At 31.7% G+C, this 17,989-nt stretch overlaps 4 protein-coding genes across 4 annotated transcripts; 3 read left to right on the forward strand and 1 right to left on the reverse strand.

The window, feature by feature from the left end:
* Positions 1-3,554: 3,554 nt before the first annotated feature.
* LOC107021752 (RING-H2 finger protein ATL51-like) lies at positions 3,555-5,217 on the forward strand. The gene is made up of 2 exons (XM_015222461.2): positions 3,555-3,787; positions 3,935-5,217. Exon 2 carries the CDS (start codon positions 3,939-3,941, stop codon positions 5,010-5,012), a length of 1,074 nt encoding a protein of 357 aa, XP_015077947.1. The 5' UTR covers positions 3,555-3,787; positions 3,935-3,938; the 3' UTR covers positions 5,013-5,217.
* Positions 5,218-5,791: 574 nt separating this feature from the next.
* LOC107021759 (RING-H2 finger protein ATL51-like) lies at positions 5,792-7,304 on the forward strand. The gene is made up of 2 exons (XM_015222468.2): positions 5,792-5,874; positions 6,022-7,304. The coding sequence occupies exon 2, from the start codon at positions 6,026-6,028 to the stop codon at positions 7,097-7,099; it is 1,074 nt and encodes a 357-aa protein (XP_015077954.1). The 5' UTR covers positions 5,792-5,874; positions 6,022-6,025; the 3' UTR covers positions 7,100-7,304.
* A 574-nt stretch (positions 7,305-7,878) lies between these two features.
* LOC107021763 (RING-H2 finger protein ATL51-like) lies at positions 7,879-9,391 on the forward strand. The gene is made up of 2 exons (XM_015222471.2): positions 7,879-7,961; positions 8,109-9,391. The coding sequence occupies exon 2, from the start codon at positions 8,113-8,115 to the stop codon at positions 9,184-9,186; it is 1,074 nt and encodes a 357-aa protein (XP_015077957.1). The 5' UTR covers positions 7,879-7,961; positions 8,109-8,112; the 3' UTR covers positions 9,187-9,391.
* Positions 9,392-11,806: 2,415 nt separating this feature from the next.
* LOC114077525 (amino acid transporter AVT1I-like) lies at positions 11,807-16,569 on the reverse strand. Its single transcript, XM_027917533.1, has 3 exons — positions 16,386-16,569; positions 14,251-14,858; positions 11,807-12,549 (listed from the first exon to the last, which is right to left on the reverse strand). The coding sequence occupies exons 1-3, from the start codon at positions 16,486-16,488 to the stop codon at positions 12,043-12,045; spliced, it is 1,218 nt and encodes a 405-aa protein (XP_027773334.1). The 5' UTR covers positions 16,489-16,569; the 3' UTR covers positions 11,807-12,042.
* Between the last annotated feature and the right edge of the window lie 1,420 nt (positions 16,570-17,989).

Raw genomic sequence — 17,989 nt, forward strand, 5'->3', positions numbered from 1 at the left:
AGATAAGCCCAAGAGAAGTGACAAGACTTGAGAATCATAACTAATTTACGGTGGTGAAATTGTTTTATTGTTAATAAGAAGTCTCTATTCGAGTCTTGAATAAAGAGAAAAATCCTATTGAAAATGCAATCCACCAATAGGAATTGCGATGTACGATTCCATTTTAGTTAGAGCTCAAATCTGACTCGAAACACCAAATGAAAAATATATATAGATATATTATGGAACTATAGACTATAGAGTAGTAGTACTAGTAGACAAGTGAATGTTGGAAAATGCCAAGTCAATAACCAGTGTTTCCATCTAATCAACCTCTTCATTCATAAACACCAAATTGTAGGGGACCCTAAACTAATTTTGCCTGGACACTTCACGAAATTGTAGAATAGTCCAAAAGTATTTCGACAAAAATAACAATAATTAAAAGCACACCGATATTGAGTAGGAATAGAATGAATAAATATCTTTTATTTTTATCCTTCAATAGATTTTATGCGAATCTGAATTGAATGAAATATAAAAAGAAAAAATATCTAGAAGCACAATTTTGAGTAAGTTGGAATTGACTATAATCTCTACCATATTATTTGATTTAACTCATGTAAGATCAACGAAAAATAGTCTGAAGGCAATGCACGATTCCCATTCTAATCATGCCTTTTTGCTAATTATACATGGATTCAAGATTTAATGTTAGTGATTTTTTTTTAAAAGATTTAAATTAATTTACAATAACAACTGGATAGTGTATCTCTTATTATATAGACGTGGAAAAAATAAATACTAGACAATCCTGCACCTACCAAAAAAAAAAACCAAGACTAGTGTTGTTGTTAAGTTAACGATGATAAAAAGGCCCACATGTGTTCCTCATAATTCATTTTACCTGGATTATTTGTCTATTTTTAAATTAATATACATATTAAGAAAATAATAATTAAGATAATAAATTTATAATTTTATTCCTATTAATTATGAAATAGATGAATAAATAATTTAAATTTTTAAAAAGTTCTCCTTTTTTAAAAGTAATTAATTGAAGATATAACAAATATAATTTTTTTTAATCGTAATAAACAAGTAATAAAAAAATTAAAAAAGAAAAGAACAAATAATTAAGAACAAAAGAAATATTAAATATACAACATGTAACAGGCACGCAAGAAAAGAATAAATAAGCACTCAATTGATTGCTTGATATTCATGAATTTCAGTGGAAAATTGACTCTCTTGTGGGAAACTAGAATTCTCTCAGTAGTGGTGACTTTTTTAGCATTTTCTATCAGTAAATAAGGTACTCCTAAAAGTAAAAGCTAAAGCAAAATGAGTCCAAAAAGATCACATATTTTTGACCCTCTAGTCCTAGCATATCTTTGGAAATGACACCACGAAAATAACTTATAGGAGGGTGTGTTTGGGAGGGAGGGGAACTTTTTTTCAGAAATATTTTTTTTTTATTTTCGTACGTTTGATATAAATTCCTAAAAGAAAGAGAATAACTTGATGATATTAGAAAAAACAAGTTTCATTAGTGTTATTTTATCGGATCATCTACTTCTCAAAATCAACAATACACCCACTCTTCGCCAGCACCCTGGCCCCACCTCCACCTCTCAAACCAGCCCCTTTAGCCCAAGAGACGCATAAACACATATTATATTTTTGATCGAGAATTTTATCTTATTCATACTTCGTATAAATACTTTTAGAATATTATTTTATTTTTATTTATTGAACATACTAAATAAATAATTTTCTTATCTAATTTCTTGGCGGCAAATACCTCGTCAAGTGGATGAAAAAGACTAGGTGTAGGGGTGGCGATAAGAGCAGAGCTAGTAAGAGTCTACGGGTGCATTCGAACTTTTTTTGGTGAAAAATTATATTGTTTATACATGGTTAATAATATATTTTATGTATATATAGTGGATAGTGGTAGAGTCAGAAATTTTGTTAAGGGAATCCAAGAATAAATATATATATATATGTATGAAAAATGATTTTGACCTATTATTTTGTATAATTTTCTACTTACATAATATAATTTTCGATGAAGACTATATGTGGCCACGCCACTGATGATAGTAAATGTCAAATCTCCGATTTTTTCTACGTATTTATTTTCTTATATTTTAAATTTCTTGATAAAATTTTTGACTCCGTCACTAAATGGACGGAGAAAGAAGGAATCTTTTGGGTTTTTACATTTTTGAAAAAGCCAATTATTGACTGTTGTTGATTCTTTCACCAACATGATTGACTTGTAGAACTAAAATTCCATTACAATTTTTCTTTAACTTCTTTCAGTTTCTGGCACACCGTGTTATCCCATGTATGGTCCATTCGTCCTCTCTTTTTCCCCACCCAAAGAAAGAAAACAATAAAATATACACTTTAAAACGAGGCACAGAATACACGAATAAAGTAGGCATTAAATTCAACATCTTGAATACAAAAATATTGTGTCAAGAACCAAAGTAAGAATATATACTTCCTTATCTAGTGGCTTTAAGCAGATTCCCATTTACCAATTCTAAGACAAAACTTTGCATACATTCAACCTAAGTTATTGAGTTTTGTCGAATCATAATGATAATTAGCTTCTTCAAACACCAGTCAGCTCCACTAACTATCTCTTTCATCACAATCACCATCATTATTGTCAATTATTATTATCATTGTCAACTATCAATCATTTCTGTCATCACAACCATTACTTACAATCACCTACCACTATCATCCACTACTAGAAATGTGGTCAATCCCTACTACCAACCAATTCAACCATCGCAAATTAGCTTCTTCACCATTACCACCAACACAAATTCTTTAACCACAATCATCTACATCTCCAATTACTAACATTGACCAAGTTTACCATCATAACTACTATCACTATCAACCGTCATCATCACATAGTTATTATAACACAACCACATTCATCATCACAATCATCACTACAACCACTACTAGTCACTAACAATAACTATTACCACCAACGTTACTAGCCACTAACATGTTATTAACACCGCTAATACTAGTTACTAACACCAGCGTAACCATTATCATCACTATCAGTACAAACCATCTTCACTCTCACTAACGAACATAATTATCATTTTTTAACGAAATATTAATTTTATTTTACTAAATTTATATTTTTTAAAAATATTTAATTACTTTTCTATTTGATTTGTATATTTATTATGTTCACAAATAATATGCATATTTTAGCCTTGAAAAACAAACCGTCTTAATCCTTCAATGTCCAGATTTATATACAACTTAATTATTCAAATATTTATTTAGATTCGTGTTAATTATAATAAACACAAATAAAGCCTTAGATCTAACAGTAGGTAAAACTGAAATCTTTTACATTCAATCTAGTGGCTAGTGTTTAACAAGTTTCTTTTGGATTTACTTAGGAGTGAAGATATTTTAAAAGTGAGAGATGTCAAATTTAAGTTTCTTTTATAGAAAAAAGGCAAAGAGCTACATGTAATCTATACTATTAATTAACTTTAATAGCAAGTGGCTTGAACCCATCATAAAGCATTGATTACTTTGATGAATGCTCAACCAACAACATGACCATGTTAGTCAACATACCACTATCTCCAATAAAGCAAATTAAAGAAAACAAAAGAGAAGAACAAAGAAAAAGCAAAGCAAAAGTAAAACATAACCCACAATAAACACAAGAAAAAAAAAAAAACACTAAAGTATATCCTCTTCCTTTATTTCTTATCATCTGTTGCCTTTTTTCTATCTGATATAACCACAGGTAAATTCTTCTCACTCCTCTGTTTTCCCCTGTTTTTCCCTCTGTTTTCCTCTGTTTTCCCCTGTTTTTCCCTCTGTTTTGTTCATGTTGTTTGAGAAGGGAGAGTGATCTCATTTTGGGCCACACAATTTTTTCATTTTTGTGCAGTCCGATGTATAATAATAGGATTTTGGACGACGAAAAATTGGTTCCGGTAAGTAATCCAAGAACTTTGGTACCATATATGAGCACTAGGGATTGTTCTCAAGGATTTTGCAGTTTTTACTGCCCACAATGGTGTTACATAATTTTCCCTCCACCACCACAATTTGACTTACCTGATGATGATGATGATTCTAGTCCTAATTTCTCTCCTCTAGTTATCGCGATCATCGGAATTCTTGCTAGTGCTTTCCTGTTAGTTAGCTACTATACTATAATATCAAAGTACTGTGGAAATTCAAGAAGAAGGGGAAGTAATCATCAAGAAGAATCAGAATTAGAAGAGGAGGATCATGACCCTTCAAATCATGAGGCATGGAATGTTAATGCTGGTGGTGGTTTAGATGAAGCATTGATCAAGTCTATTAGAGTGTTTAAGTTCAAGAAATGTGATGGATTATTGACTGAAGGAACTGATTGTTCTGTTTGTTTAAGTGAATTTCAAGAAGATGAAAGTCTTAGGCTTTTGCCTAAATGTAGCCATGCTTTTCATGTAATGTGCATTGATACATGGCTTAAATCTCACTCCAATTGCCCGTTATGTCGATCTCAGATTACTTCTTCTAATGCTCCGCCTCTTCCATTACCTCCTCCGGTAATGGAAGCTCCGCGAGAGATTGAAACAACTCCACCAATCCAACCGGAACGTGACATAGAAATGGGCATCAGAGTAGAGGAAACACGAGACGAAGAATATGTAAACCATATTAATCAAGAAGGTAGGAGGAGATCATTATCCATGGATTATGTATCTCAACGTCGTTTATCAATAGCCGATGTACTAAGAATTGATCACGATGAATTTCATGATTGTGTAACGGGAGAAGATTGCGAGTTGCAAAGAGATGTTGGAACATCAAAACAAGAAAATAATGGTGAAGAAATGAGCAAGGGTGGAATTAGAAACAATTCATTAGTACAATATTGTCCTATGATGATGAAGAGATCATTGTCTAGTGGGAGATTCTTGTTTACAAAATGTGGGAGAGGACAAAACATGGTCACTACTTTATCAAATGTTTGAATATTTTTATGTCAATTTTTAGGAGGATTTTTGTGTATGCTATTCAACAGAGAGTTTATTAAACATGATGAGTTTGAAAGTTTATTTTTTCTTCCTCTTAGAATTTGAGTTTTTGTGTTCCCTTCTCATCCACTATTTTTGTATGGCTGAGTGAGTGGATGATTGTCCTTTACATAAATCAAGAGAGAGTTCCATGTTTTCTTGAGTTTTGTTTGCAAGTGAGTGATTTTTATATAGATAACTATAGAAACTCTCTATTGTTTACGATATTATACTTGCCTTTTTCTGAAAAAATATATAAATTAAAGCGGTAACAACCTGGATTTCTCCACACAAATACTTAGGTTTTATATTCTATTTTGATCACAATGCTGAAAGATTACATCACAACTCTCGAATAATAACAACAAAAGGAAATACGATTGGCAATCAGAAAAGGGACGGAGACAAATCCAGGTGAGAAGAACAGACTGAGCCAAAGCTACGACACTTTTCTTTCTAACCTACCGTCTTTTTTAACCATTTGCTAGTCCTATTTGAATCTATAATAAAACTCACCAACATTTTGCTCGGGTCAATATTTCAATTGAGTCAGTATTCTTCCCCACTTCTAGCTCGTAGGGTCTTATGAAGTCAGCTTGGTACACACAAGCCAACATGCTTAAATTATGAAATTACAAAGCTTGAGCGATTGGGTGACCTCAATCTTTATTAATTATAGAAAATTGTATATTCTAACAAACAAACTAATAGGTGAATCGAGGTACTTAATTGTTATTTTAAAACCAAAAGTTCAAGGAAGATGATTTCACTCTTTATTTCTTATCATCTGTTGCCTTTTTTCTATCTGATATAACCACAGGTAAATTCTTCTCACTCCTCTGTTTTCCCCTGTTTTTCCCTCTGTTTTCCTCTGTTTTCCCCTGTTTTTCCCTCTGTTTTGTTCATGTTGTTTGAGAAGGGAGAGTGATCTCATTTTGGGCCACACAATTTTTTCATTTTTGTGCAGTCCGATGTATAATAATAGGATTTTGGACGACGAAAAATTGGTTCCGGTAAGTAATCCAAGAACTTTGGTACCATATATGAGCACTAGGGATTGTTCTCAAGGATTTTGCAGTTTTTACTGCCCACAATGGTGTTACATAATTTTCCCTCCACCACCACAATTTGACTTACCTGATGATGATGATGATTCTAGTCCTAATTTCTCTCCTCTAGTTATCGCGATCATCGGAATTCTTGCTAGTGCTTTCCTGTTAGTTAGCTACTATACTATAATATCAAAGTACTGTGGAAATTCAAGAAGAAGGGGAAGTAATCATCAAGAAGAATCAGAATTAGAAGAGGAGGATCATGACCCTTCAAATCATGAGGCATGGAATGTTAATGCTGGTGGTGGTTTAGATGAAGCATTGATCAAGTCTATTAGAGTGTTTAAGTTCAAGAAATGTGATGGATTATTGACTGAAGGAACTGATTGTTCTGTTTGTTTAAGTGAATTTCAAGAAGATGAAAGTCTTAGGCTTTTGCCTAAATGTAGCCATGCTTTTCATGTAATGTGCATTGATACATGGCTTAAATCTCACTCCAATTGCCCGTTATGTCGATCTCAGATTACTTCTTCTAATGCTCCGCCTCTTCCATTACCTCCTCCGGTAATGGAAGCTCCGCGAGAGATTGAAACAACTCCACCAATCCAACCGGAACGTGACATAGAAATGGGCATCAGAGTAGAGGAAACACGAGACGAAGAATATGTAAACCATATTAATCAAGAAGGTAGGAGGAGATCATTATCCATGGATTATGTATCTCAACGTCGTTTATCAATAGCCGATGTACTAAGAATTGATCACGATGAATTTCATGATTGTGTAACGGGAGAAGATTGCGAGTTGCAAAGAGATGTTGGAACATCAAAACAAGAAAATAATGGTGAAGAAATGAGCAAGGGTGGAATTAGAAACAATTCATTAGTACAATATTGTCCTATGATGATGAAGAGATCATTGTCTAGTGGGAGATTCTTGTTTACAAAATGTGGGAGAGGACAAAACATGGTCACTACTTTATCAAATGTTTGAATATTTTTATGTCAATTTTTAGGAGGATTTTTGTGTATGCTATTCAACAGAGAGTTTATTAAACATGATGAGTTTGAAAGTTTATTTTTTCTTCCTCTTAGAATTTGAGTTTTTGTGTTCCCTTCTCATCCACTATTTTTGTATGGCTGAGTGAGTGGATGATTGTCCTTTACATAAATCAAGAGAGAGTTCCATGTTTTCTTGAGTTTTGTTTGCAAGTGAGTGATTTTTATATAGATAACTATAGAAACTCTCTATTGTTTACGATATTATACTTGCCTTTTTCTGAAAAAATATATAAATTAAAGCGGTAACAACCTGGATTTCTCCACACAAATACTTAGGTTTTATATTCTATTTTGATCACAATGCTGAAAGATTACATCACAACTCTCGAATAATAACAACAAAAGGAAATACGATTGGCAATCAGAAAAGGGACGGAGACAAATCCAGGTGAGAAGAACAGACTGAGCCAAAGCTACGACACTTTTCTTTCTAACCTACCGTCTTTTTTAACCATTTGCTAGTCCTATTTGAATCTATAATAAAACTCACCAACATTTTGCTCGGGTCAATATTTCAATTGAGTCAGTATTCTTCCCCACTTCTAGCTCGTAGGGTCTTATGAAGTCAGCTTGGTACACACAAGCCAACATGCTTAAATTATGAAATTACAAAGCTTGAGCGATTGGGTGACCTCAATCTTTATTAATTATAGAAAATTGTATATTCTAACAAACAAACTAATAGGTGAATCGAGGTACTTAATTGTTATTTTAAAACCAAAAGTTCAAGGAAGATGATTTCACTCTTTATTTCTTATCATCTGTTGCCTTTTTTCTATCTGATATAACCACAGGTAAATTCTTCTCACTCCTCTGTTTTCCCCTGTTTTTCCCTCTGTTTTCCTCTGTTTTCCCCTGTTTTTCCCTCTGTTTTGTTCATGTTGTTTGAGAAGGGAGAGTGATCTCATTTTGGGCCACACAATTTTTTCATTTTTGTGCAGTCCGATGTATAATAATAGGATTTTGGACGACGAAAAATTGGTTCCGGTAAGTAATCCAAGAACTTTGGTACCATATATGAGCACTAGGGATTGTTCTCAAGGATTTTGCAGTTTTTACTGCCCACAATGGTGTTACATAATTTTCCCTCCACCACCACAATTTGACTTACCTGATGATGATGATGATTCTAGTCCTAATTTCTCTCCTCTAGTTATCGCGATCATCGGAATTCTTGCTAGTGCTTTCCTGTTAGTTAGCTACTATACTATAATATCAAAGTACTGTGGAAATTCAAGAAGAAGGGGAAGTAATCATCAAGAAGAATCAGAATTAGAAGAGGAGGATCATGACCCTTCAAATCATGAGGCATGGAATGTTAATGCTGGTGGTGGTTTAGATGAAGCATTGATCAAGTCTATTAGAGTGTTTAAGTTCAAGAAATGTGATGGATTATTGACTGAAGGAACTGATTGTTCTGTTTGTTTAAGTGAATTTCAAGAAGATGAAAGTCTTAGGCTTTTGCCTAAATGTAGCCATGCTTTTCATGTAATGTGCATTGATACATGGCTTAAATCTCACTCCAATTGCCCGTTATGTCGATCTCAGATTACTTCTTCTAATGCTCCGCCTCTTCCATTACCTCCTCCGGTAATGGAAGCTCCGCGAGAGATTGAAACAACTCCACCAATCCAACCGGAACGTGACATAGAAATGGGCATCAGAGTAGAGGAAACACGAGACGAAGAATATGTAAACCATATTAATCAAGAAGGTAGGAGGAGATCATTATCCATGGATTATGTATCTCAACGTCGTTTATCAATAGCCGATGTACTAAGAATTGATCACGATGAATTTCATGATTGTGTAACGGGAGAAGATTGCGAGTTGCAAAGAGATGTTGGAACATCAAAACAAGAAAATAATGGTGAAGAAATGAGCAAGGGTGGAATTAGAAACAATTCATTAGTACAATATTGTCCTATGATGATGAAGAGATCATTGTCTAGTGGGAGATTCTTGTTTACAAAATGTGGGAGAGGACAAAACATGGTCACTACTTTATCAAATGTTTGAATATTTTTATGTCAATTTTTAGGAGGATTTTTGTGTATGCTATTCAACAGAGAGTTTATTAAACATGATGAGTTTGAAAGTTTATTTTTTCTTCCTCTTAGAATTTGAGTTTTTGTGTTCCCTTCTCATCCACTATTTTTGTATGGCTGAGTGAGTGGATGATTGTCCTTTACATAAATCAAGAGAGAGTTCCATGTTTTCTTGAGTTTTGTTTGCAAGTGAGTGATTTTTATATAGATAACTATAGAAACTCTCTATTGTTTACGATATTATACTTGCCTTTTTCTGAAAAAATATATAAATTAAAGCGGTAACAACCTGGATTTCTCCACACAAATACTTAGGTGTTATATTCTATTTTGATCACAATGCTGAAAGATTACATCACAACTCTCGAATAATAACAACAAAAGGAAATACGATCGGCAATCAGAAAAGGGACGGAGACAAATCCAGGTGAGAAGAACAGACTGAGCCAAAGCTACGACATTTTTCTTTCTAACCTACGTCTTTTTTAACCATTTGCTAATCATGTTTGAATCTAAAATAAAACTCACCAACATTTTGCTAGGGTCAATATTTCAATTGAGTCAGTATTCTTCCCCACTTCTAGCTCGTAGGGTCTTATGAAGTCAGCTTGGTACACACAAGCCAACATGCTTAAATTATGAAATTACAAAGCTTGAGCGATTGGGTGACCTCAATCTTTATTAATTATAGAAAATTGTATATTCTAACAAACAAACTAATAGGTGAATCGAGGTACTTAATTGTTATTTTAAAACCAAAAGTTCAAGGAAGATGATTTCACTCTTTATATTATACTGGAATTATCATGCTTAGCTTAGGAAAGAATAAATTAGAGAATTAATAATGATACTTTAATCGATGTCATTAGAATTTTTTCATAATGTTTAATAATGAAGTATGTTTAAATTAGGGTTATTGGGGTAGGGCATGGGGACAGGGCTTTGTTCTGAATTCTAATGCTTTTAAGACAACCTGTTAGTTCCCCAACAATTATGTCGTGCATTTTATAGAGTAACTTTCATATATAGCAAACATAAAATTCATATTTCTATGCTATAACTATAGTCAATGGTGGAGTCAGAAATTTTAATGAGGGGTTCAAAATATGAGAAGTAAACATACAAACTAGTGGGAAGGGCTTCAACATCTATTACATATACCTAAAAAATAATTTTAACCATGTATAAAAATAGTAATATTTTTTCGTCGAGGGGGTAGGATACACTGCCTCTGCCCCTGACTAATTGTGCTCCATAACAAACATTAATATATATATTTCGTTATACATATAAAAAAAAAGCAGTTATATAATTTCGCTATACATATACAAAAGAAAACAGTTGCACAATTTGCTTTGATATACATATGGAAAAGATCAATTGTATAATCTGTGTTTGTATATGTCGGATTGTTCAGCAGAGAAGATTTGTTTTCCAAGATTGAATGTCTCGCTCTGTCATCCGATTCATTGTCAAGAATTGCTAGACTACCCAACCTTCAAAAACTAATTCTACAAGACGCAATCATCGATGAGGGGAAAGAATGGAACATGGAAGATGTCAATCTCAAATCTCTAACATTAGTTAGGGTGGAATTTTCTGAATGGCAGGTTGATGCATAGAAATCATTTTCCGTGCTTGAGAAACTAGATATAAGTAGATGTGATCATCCCAGACAGTTTTGAAGATATTGCATCATTAGGGCTTATCAAAGTATTGTTCAACCCTCAGCTTAAAGAGTCGATCGTCAATATTAAGGAATATGTTGAAGAAATGACCGGAGAAGACAAGCTTGACGTATTCTTCTTTCCTACATTAAAATTTTCTTTTAGAATATTATATTCATGTGTTTAATAACTGTTTATCAGTACTTGTGTTCTTTATTATAATAGATGAGATATTGTATCTGTACTGCTTGCTTTTCGTTATCATGAGATCTGATGTATTATTAGATTCTTTTCAAGTGTGCGACTTGAAATTGGCGCACATAATGCATAGTTAGACACCTCTTCATCTGATAACTAAACACTCCAACTATTAGGATGTACATCTAGAAACCTTAACTCGTGTCTATTGTGTCAGTTGAACACCCCAACGATCATCCACACACCTTCAGTACAATATGCTCATGTTAGTGTCGGGTGTTCACGAGCCACAATAATGACGCTTTGAGGTTTCTAGATGTGCATTCTCGAAGTTGGAATACTTTGTTGTTTGTAAAAGTATGTAGAATGTGACAACTTGGGAATGAATGAATGAAAAGGAAACATAACTAGACATGAATATCAATTAGTATCATCATGATTCATGACAAAGTTCAATTACAACTTATGATTAGTGATTGAGGACTAGTATGTACTGTAGTTTTTATTTTACATATATAGGTTTATAATGTTATTTTGTTGTTGTTCAGGATTCTTTTTCTCGAATGTTTTGTAATGCTTCCTTTTTTTCGTATGTTCCTTGATAGTAAAGTCACAAAATTATTGATTGTCAATAACAGTGAAGTCACTAGGCTTTGAATTTAACTTGCTTAGGAGAAAATAGAAGTTACGCAAATTGATCAGCTAATTGAATTTGTGCACACAATATTTGATTGGTTTGGGAATATTTGATTTATAATATTTATTGATATTTCAAAAAAAAAAAAGGAAAAAAAAAGAGGGGTTAAGTTGAGCGATTTGGGCTGCCAACTATTATTTAGCCCATCTTGAGTCAGCTCATTATATTATAGTCCAAATAAACTTAGGACAGGATTGAGCGATGACCCGTTGATTCAATCCATTCTGATCCATCCAAATTATGTTCAAATGTTATTTCGTCACCCCTACACATGACTAATAATATTTTTCAAAGAAGTGTAAGTTCCAGATATAGCAACTAAAGAACCAAAAACCAAAATCATCCCAATAAACACAACTTCCAAATATGAAGGCTTCCTGATCTTGAGGTAGCATAGGCATGGTAACAATATCGACACGGTAACGCCCAAAAGTGCGCCCGTAAATGTCATGACATATTCAAAAAATGGAACGGTTAACGCTACAATAACCGTGCTGATGACTAAAAATGTTCTGATGAAGTAGCTCACGATATGTTTACTCTTTCGTAAAGGTAATTTATCTTCAATAGCCGTTGCAATTGGAGAGACGACAAGAGCATACTTTGTTATTGGATTAAAGATTGTCGTATGTATCGCGATTTTCGAACTAATTTTACCCGTAGGGAGATTTAATGTTATTTGTGACATTAAATTTTGTCCATACATTAAGTACCCCATAGTTGCCATTGATCCATAGGTAATGGTGCTTAATAAAAAGCACACAAATAAAACCTGTTTGACATAAAAGAAACAAAAAATTATTATATACACGATGATCAAGTAAAATATGTTTAAATAATTGCATTGAATTTCCAAAATACTTCTCTACTAATATTCATACATTAAAAATAATGGAAAAATAGGTATTTTAAAAAATATTAGCAGTATTCCAACATGAATTTGATTATTTGACATTATCACATAACGCAAGAACCTTTAATGAATGAATTATTCAGGAAATAATAAATAATTGGATTAAAATAAAGAAGAAAATAAAAAATATATATATATATATACACACACAAAGGTATTTCCTAAAAGAACACTTTTAAATTGTATAGATTATACAATTGTGATACATGTCTTACGAAAAAGTTCAAAAAATTGTTAACAAATCAAAAAAGTAATTATGCTTGAACATGAAAGCATAAGTGAAAAACTTAATATCTATGTAAAAATAGATAATATGTAAGTTTATATATAGTACTTTTAATTTGTAGAATTTTATACAAAATATCAAAATATGATTTCTTCGAATTAAGTAAAATAATTATTTTCTACACAATAAATGTACCTACTATGTATGTATGTGTTTAATATAACCGGAGACAATAACTTTGCAATAACATAAACAATTGAGTTTAAAGCATGTACTCAAAAACAACATATTAATATCATAAGAATAAATTAATGACTATAAAAAAAACATACCAGGATATGTAAAAATAAAAGGGAAAATGCACAAGTACCCAATCAATCTTTGCCCGAATCTCAGAGACACACTTATACTATACTAAGGTCCTATTACCCCCATGAACTTATTTTATAAGTAATTTTCTACCCCTTTTAGACCTATGTGGCACTAGCTTGAAAAAAAAGTCAACTAGCATTGGTCCCACAAGATAGTGCCACATAGGTCGAAAAGGTGTAGAAAATTATTAATAAAATAAGTTCAGGAGGGTAATAGGACCTTAGTATAATATAAGTGTGTCTCTGAGATTTTGAGCATATGTTGAGGGGGTACTTGTGTATTATCCCAAAATAGAATGAAATAAAAAGGAAAGAATCGAGTCTACTGAATATACAATGTCCCCTTAAAAAAACTATTCTCCTCTAATACCTGAGGTTTAAAGAATTAAATCCTCTCAGTATAGAACGATTTTATTCACCAATGCATTGATACAAAACAATGTTGTTAGTAACCCACTCAACAGGAGCAAAGTACACAAATATTTAATTGTGTAGAAGAAGTTCAGAGTTTTCGTTGTTTTAAAATGAGAGGATTTTTCTCTATTTATATACAATAAAGGATAGTGTGAACGAATGCTTATTGTCCCTTATTGGAAAGACCACAAAACTTTGAAAAAGTCACGACGCTTTTCGGAAAGGTCACAACCTTTCGTAAACAGCACAACCTTTTGTAAAAGTCGCAACTTTTCATAAAAGTTACAAATTTTTTGGAAAAGTCACGACGCTCCGGGAAGGTCACTACCTTTCGTAGAAGTCGCGACTCTTCATAAAAGTCACAACTTCTCATGAAAGAAAATGCTAGTTTTGAAAATTGGCGCCACGTAGGCGGGCTTAGGGTTTTCTCTTTATATATATATATATATATATATATATATATTGGTGTAATATGACATGTGTAGTCATACAATATCACGTAAATTAAAATCGAAATAATAATACATGTTTATCAAAATTAGATATTACCTTGGGAAATTGGCTCCTATCCTTCATGGAATTGCATATTGTTGGGAAAACAGCATGACCACAATAACAAAATGTATACATACTTATTGCACTTATCAATCCATCCCATCTCCAAATCACACCTTTTTCTTTAAATCCAATACCATCAATTGCACCAACCCAAAATATTGAAAAAACCAAAACAACTGAAGCCAAAACTCCACCAATAGAAACATAAGCCAATAAACTTAAACTTTTCAACCATGTTGTTGGCAATATTACGACAGCAACTAATAAAACAAAAACTTCCCTTCCAACAATTTTAACCCAACCAACATGAATTTTTGCATTTGGGAATAATTTTTGCAAGTTGTCACCTTCTAATATGAGGAATTCAATTGCAACTAAGTATAGTTCAAGATATAAAAAAATTGAAATCAAGATTCTTCCTTTGTTACCAAAAGCAAATTCACCAATATCAGGATATGTCTTAATTGATGGTGAAACACTCATGCATTTTTGCAAAAGTAATCCTGTGTAACAACATATAATTGCTACCAAAAAAAATAGCATCAAACATAACCATCCTCCTTGTGAAAGTGCATAGGGTATTGATATTATTCCAATACCTATATGATAGAAAAATAAAAAAATTAGCCTAAGTTTTATATATCAAGCTCGTAAATATTTATACAGTTATCTGATAAGCTTAGGTAAGATGATCGAAATAATAATTAGTAACAAAGTACTGATTAATAACGTAAAAAATGTTTACTTTATCGATGCATATAACTTCAATTAAGCTATATAACAATATATTCCGTGAAATCTTACGAGTGGGGTCTGGAGAAGATATTTGGTGTACATGCAACATTATCCTATGCCTTATGAGGATAGAGAGAGTTATTTGCGCTAGACCCTCGACTAAAGTGAAGGATAGCAAAACAAGGACAAGAGAATACCAAGTTCTATCAATAAATTATAATAGGATAGTAAAAGAAATGTTTACTCTGTCGGTGCATATAATTTCAATTAAAGTACTATACAACGATATATTTAATGAAATTTTATAACTGGGGTCTGGAGAAGGTATTTGGTGTATATATGCAACCTGATCCCTACCTTGTGAAGGTAAAGAGGTTGTTTCAGATAGACCCTCGACTCCAGTAAAGCATAACAAACTAAAAAGAAAAGACTATACCAATAGCACCAACAAATAATACAATAACTGAAACAATGAAATTAATAGGTGTTAGACACCCAATTTTGATTTAACATTTTCAAAATTTGTAAATTTTAAGTTTTATTTATTTAATTCTTCAATATACATTTTTTCTAATATTAAATAAATTTATCGATAAGTATCTTTATTTGTAAAAAATTAGAATTTTTTATCAGTTAATTTTAATTACATTAGATTTTGTCACAATCGATTGAATACCTTCAAATACTTGTTTATTTTGATTAAATTGTTATTTCTGTTAAATTGCACTTTTTACATGTCATTAGTTACGTTCATTATTTTTTTAATATGCATTTTTATTCGTCACATTTGCTAATATTAATTTTGATATTTTGCAACGTCTAGAAATTCATTCAAATATAAAAATGATTTCATACACAAATATATTATTTAACTAGTGATTTCAACTCATGATTTTAAGATAATGATATCATAATATAGGTAGTTTTGGATTTTCTATATAAACAATAGCTTATTCATTAAATCAAGGGGGTGAATAATATTTTAGACTAAGTGGTGAAAAATTCCAAAATGTGAGAACCCTAAGAGATTTTTCTATCATCTTCTAAAAGCTCACCACTCTCCCATTGTTGTTGTTTATGGTTAGTTATATTGTTTTAAGTTGCTCAAAGTTTGTTTTAGTGATCCTTTTTTTAAAAATGTTTCCAAGTAGCAATGACTCCGTTCTAAGATTGTTGATAGAAGTTTAAAACTCAAATAATATCACTGTGATTTTTTTAAATACCACCAACAAGGAATATTAGATAACGTAATTATTTACTAGAATTTTTACGCTTATTCTTGACCTCCATATCTTTCGATCTTGGATCATATTTTCAATAAGCTAAATGATTATGACTTGTTTCTACTTTTGATGTGTCTTGAAAAATAAAACAAATAATTAGATGTTTACCTGATAATGCATTAATACCATTGAAACATGTTCTAGAGAAAGAGGTTCCTTTATTAGGCTCCAAAATTTGTGTTTCAATACTCTCCACACTACGGGATTCCATATTTTTTGAGTGCTTCAAAATGCTAATTTATATATTGGGTTTTGGCAGATTTGTCTAGAATAAAATAATTATTCTACATATATGTTTTTAGTTATTAATTCAAAACCCAATAACTAAAAAGCTAGATTTGATCTCAAACTTATACATCCACTACTTATATATAAGTATGGATGACCACACAAGTGACAGTTGACGTGCCTCCTGTGTGGTTCCACACTTGCATATACATCTCCTTATTTTTTTTCTGTCTTAATTTATTTGTTTTATATTTAATTTTTTATATATATTTAAAAATTGCATTAAAAAATACTATAAATTATGTTAATTAATAACTTAATTGTTAAAAAAAAGTATAAAAATTGATTGGTTATTAAAAAATTCAATTAATTCATGAAATTAATCTATCTACGTCACATATTCACTACTTATATACAAGTATGGATAACCATATACGTGACAGTCGACGTGCCTTCTTCACCTATGGTTCCACACTTACATATACATTCCTTTATTTTTTTTTCTCCATTTTAATTTGTTTGTCTTATTTTTAATTTTCTTATATATCTAAAATTGCATAAAAAATGCTATAAATCACGCGAATTGACAATTTAATTGTTTTAAAAAAACGTATACAAATTGATTGGTTATAAAAAAAAAAGTCGATTAATTCCCAAAATTAAGGCTTAAGTCATGTCTAGCCCCTTAAAGTTGTTCGCATAATCTACTTAGATACCTCAACTAGGACTTCTACCTATTGAATACCTATACCCTCTCGAATTTAACCATTTAGGAAGTTTATGCATGTATGACACAAAAAGTATAATGCACGCCTTGTTGGGCGCGTGAAATTAATATATTAATGTTTTTTCTTTTATTTTTTTCATTATTTTTTTTTAAAAAAAAATCTTTTTCTCTTTCTCTCTTTCACCATAAGATCTTGCTGCACCATTTCTTCACAAGAATATACACTATTTTTTTAAAAAAATCTTCTTATCACTACACTATTGATTTTTTAGGTGTAGAATTAACCCTTCATTTTTTTATCAAAAAATATTATAACATCTCGCAACTAGAAACGACTAGAAAAGAGGATAAAATCTGGAAATATTTATTTTTGGAAAGAATAAGAAAAATCTGAAAAATTGTCTAAGTTAGGAAAGTGAGTTTTGGTCATTTTCAAACGCTCATAGCTCCTTGCTCAAGATGAGTTAAGAGTAGTTCCAAATATTGTTGGAAATCCCTTAGAATAATCTTTTCAACACCGTTGCATTTGCGTGATTACGATATCATATGATTGAGATATGCCTTCTAGAAGTCGGGCTGTTGGATTAAGGAAAGTCTAATCCGAATTTGAAAAGGACAAAGTTGTCTTTTCCTTACCTAATTTAATCAGCTCGTTTTTCGGGATTAATTGGGGTAAAAACTAAATTTAGTTTATTTGGAAAAACAAGAATTACGCTTAGGGCTTGGAGAAGAGAGAAAAGATTTAGGAAGGTAAAGA

This window comes from Solanum pennellii, chromosome 6, assembly GCF_001406875.1.
Source record: "Solanum pennellii chromosome 6, SPENNV200".
Lineage (NCBI taxonomy): Eukaryota > Viridiplantae > Streptophyta > Magnoliopsida > Solanales > Solanaceae > Solanum > Solanum pennellii.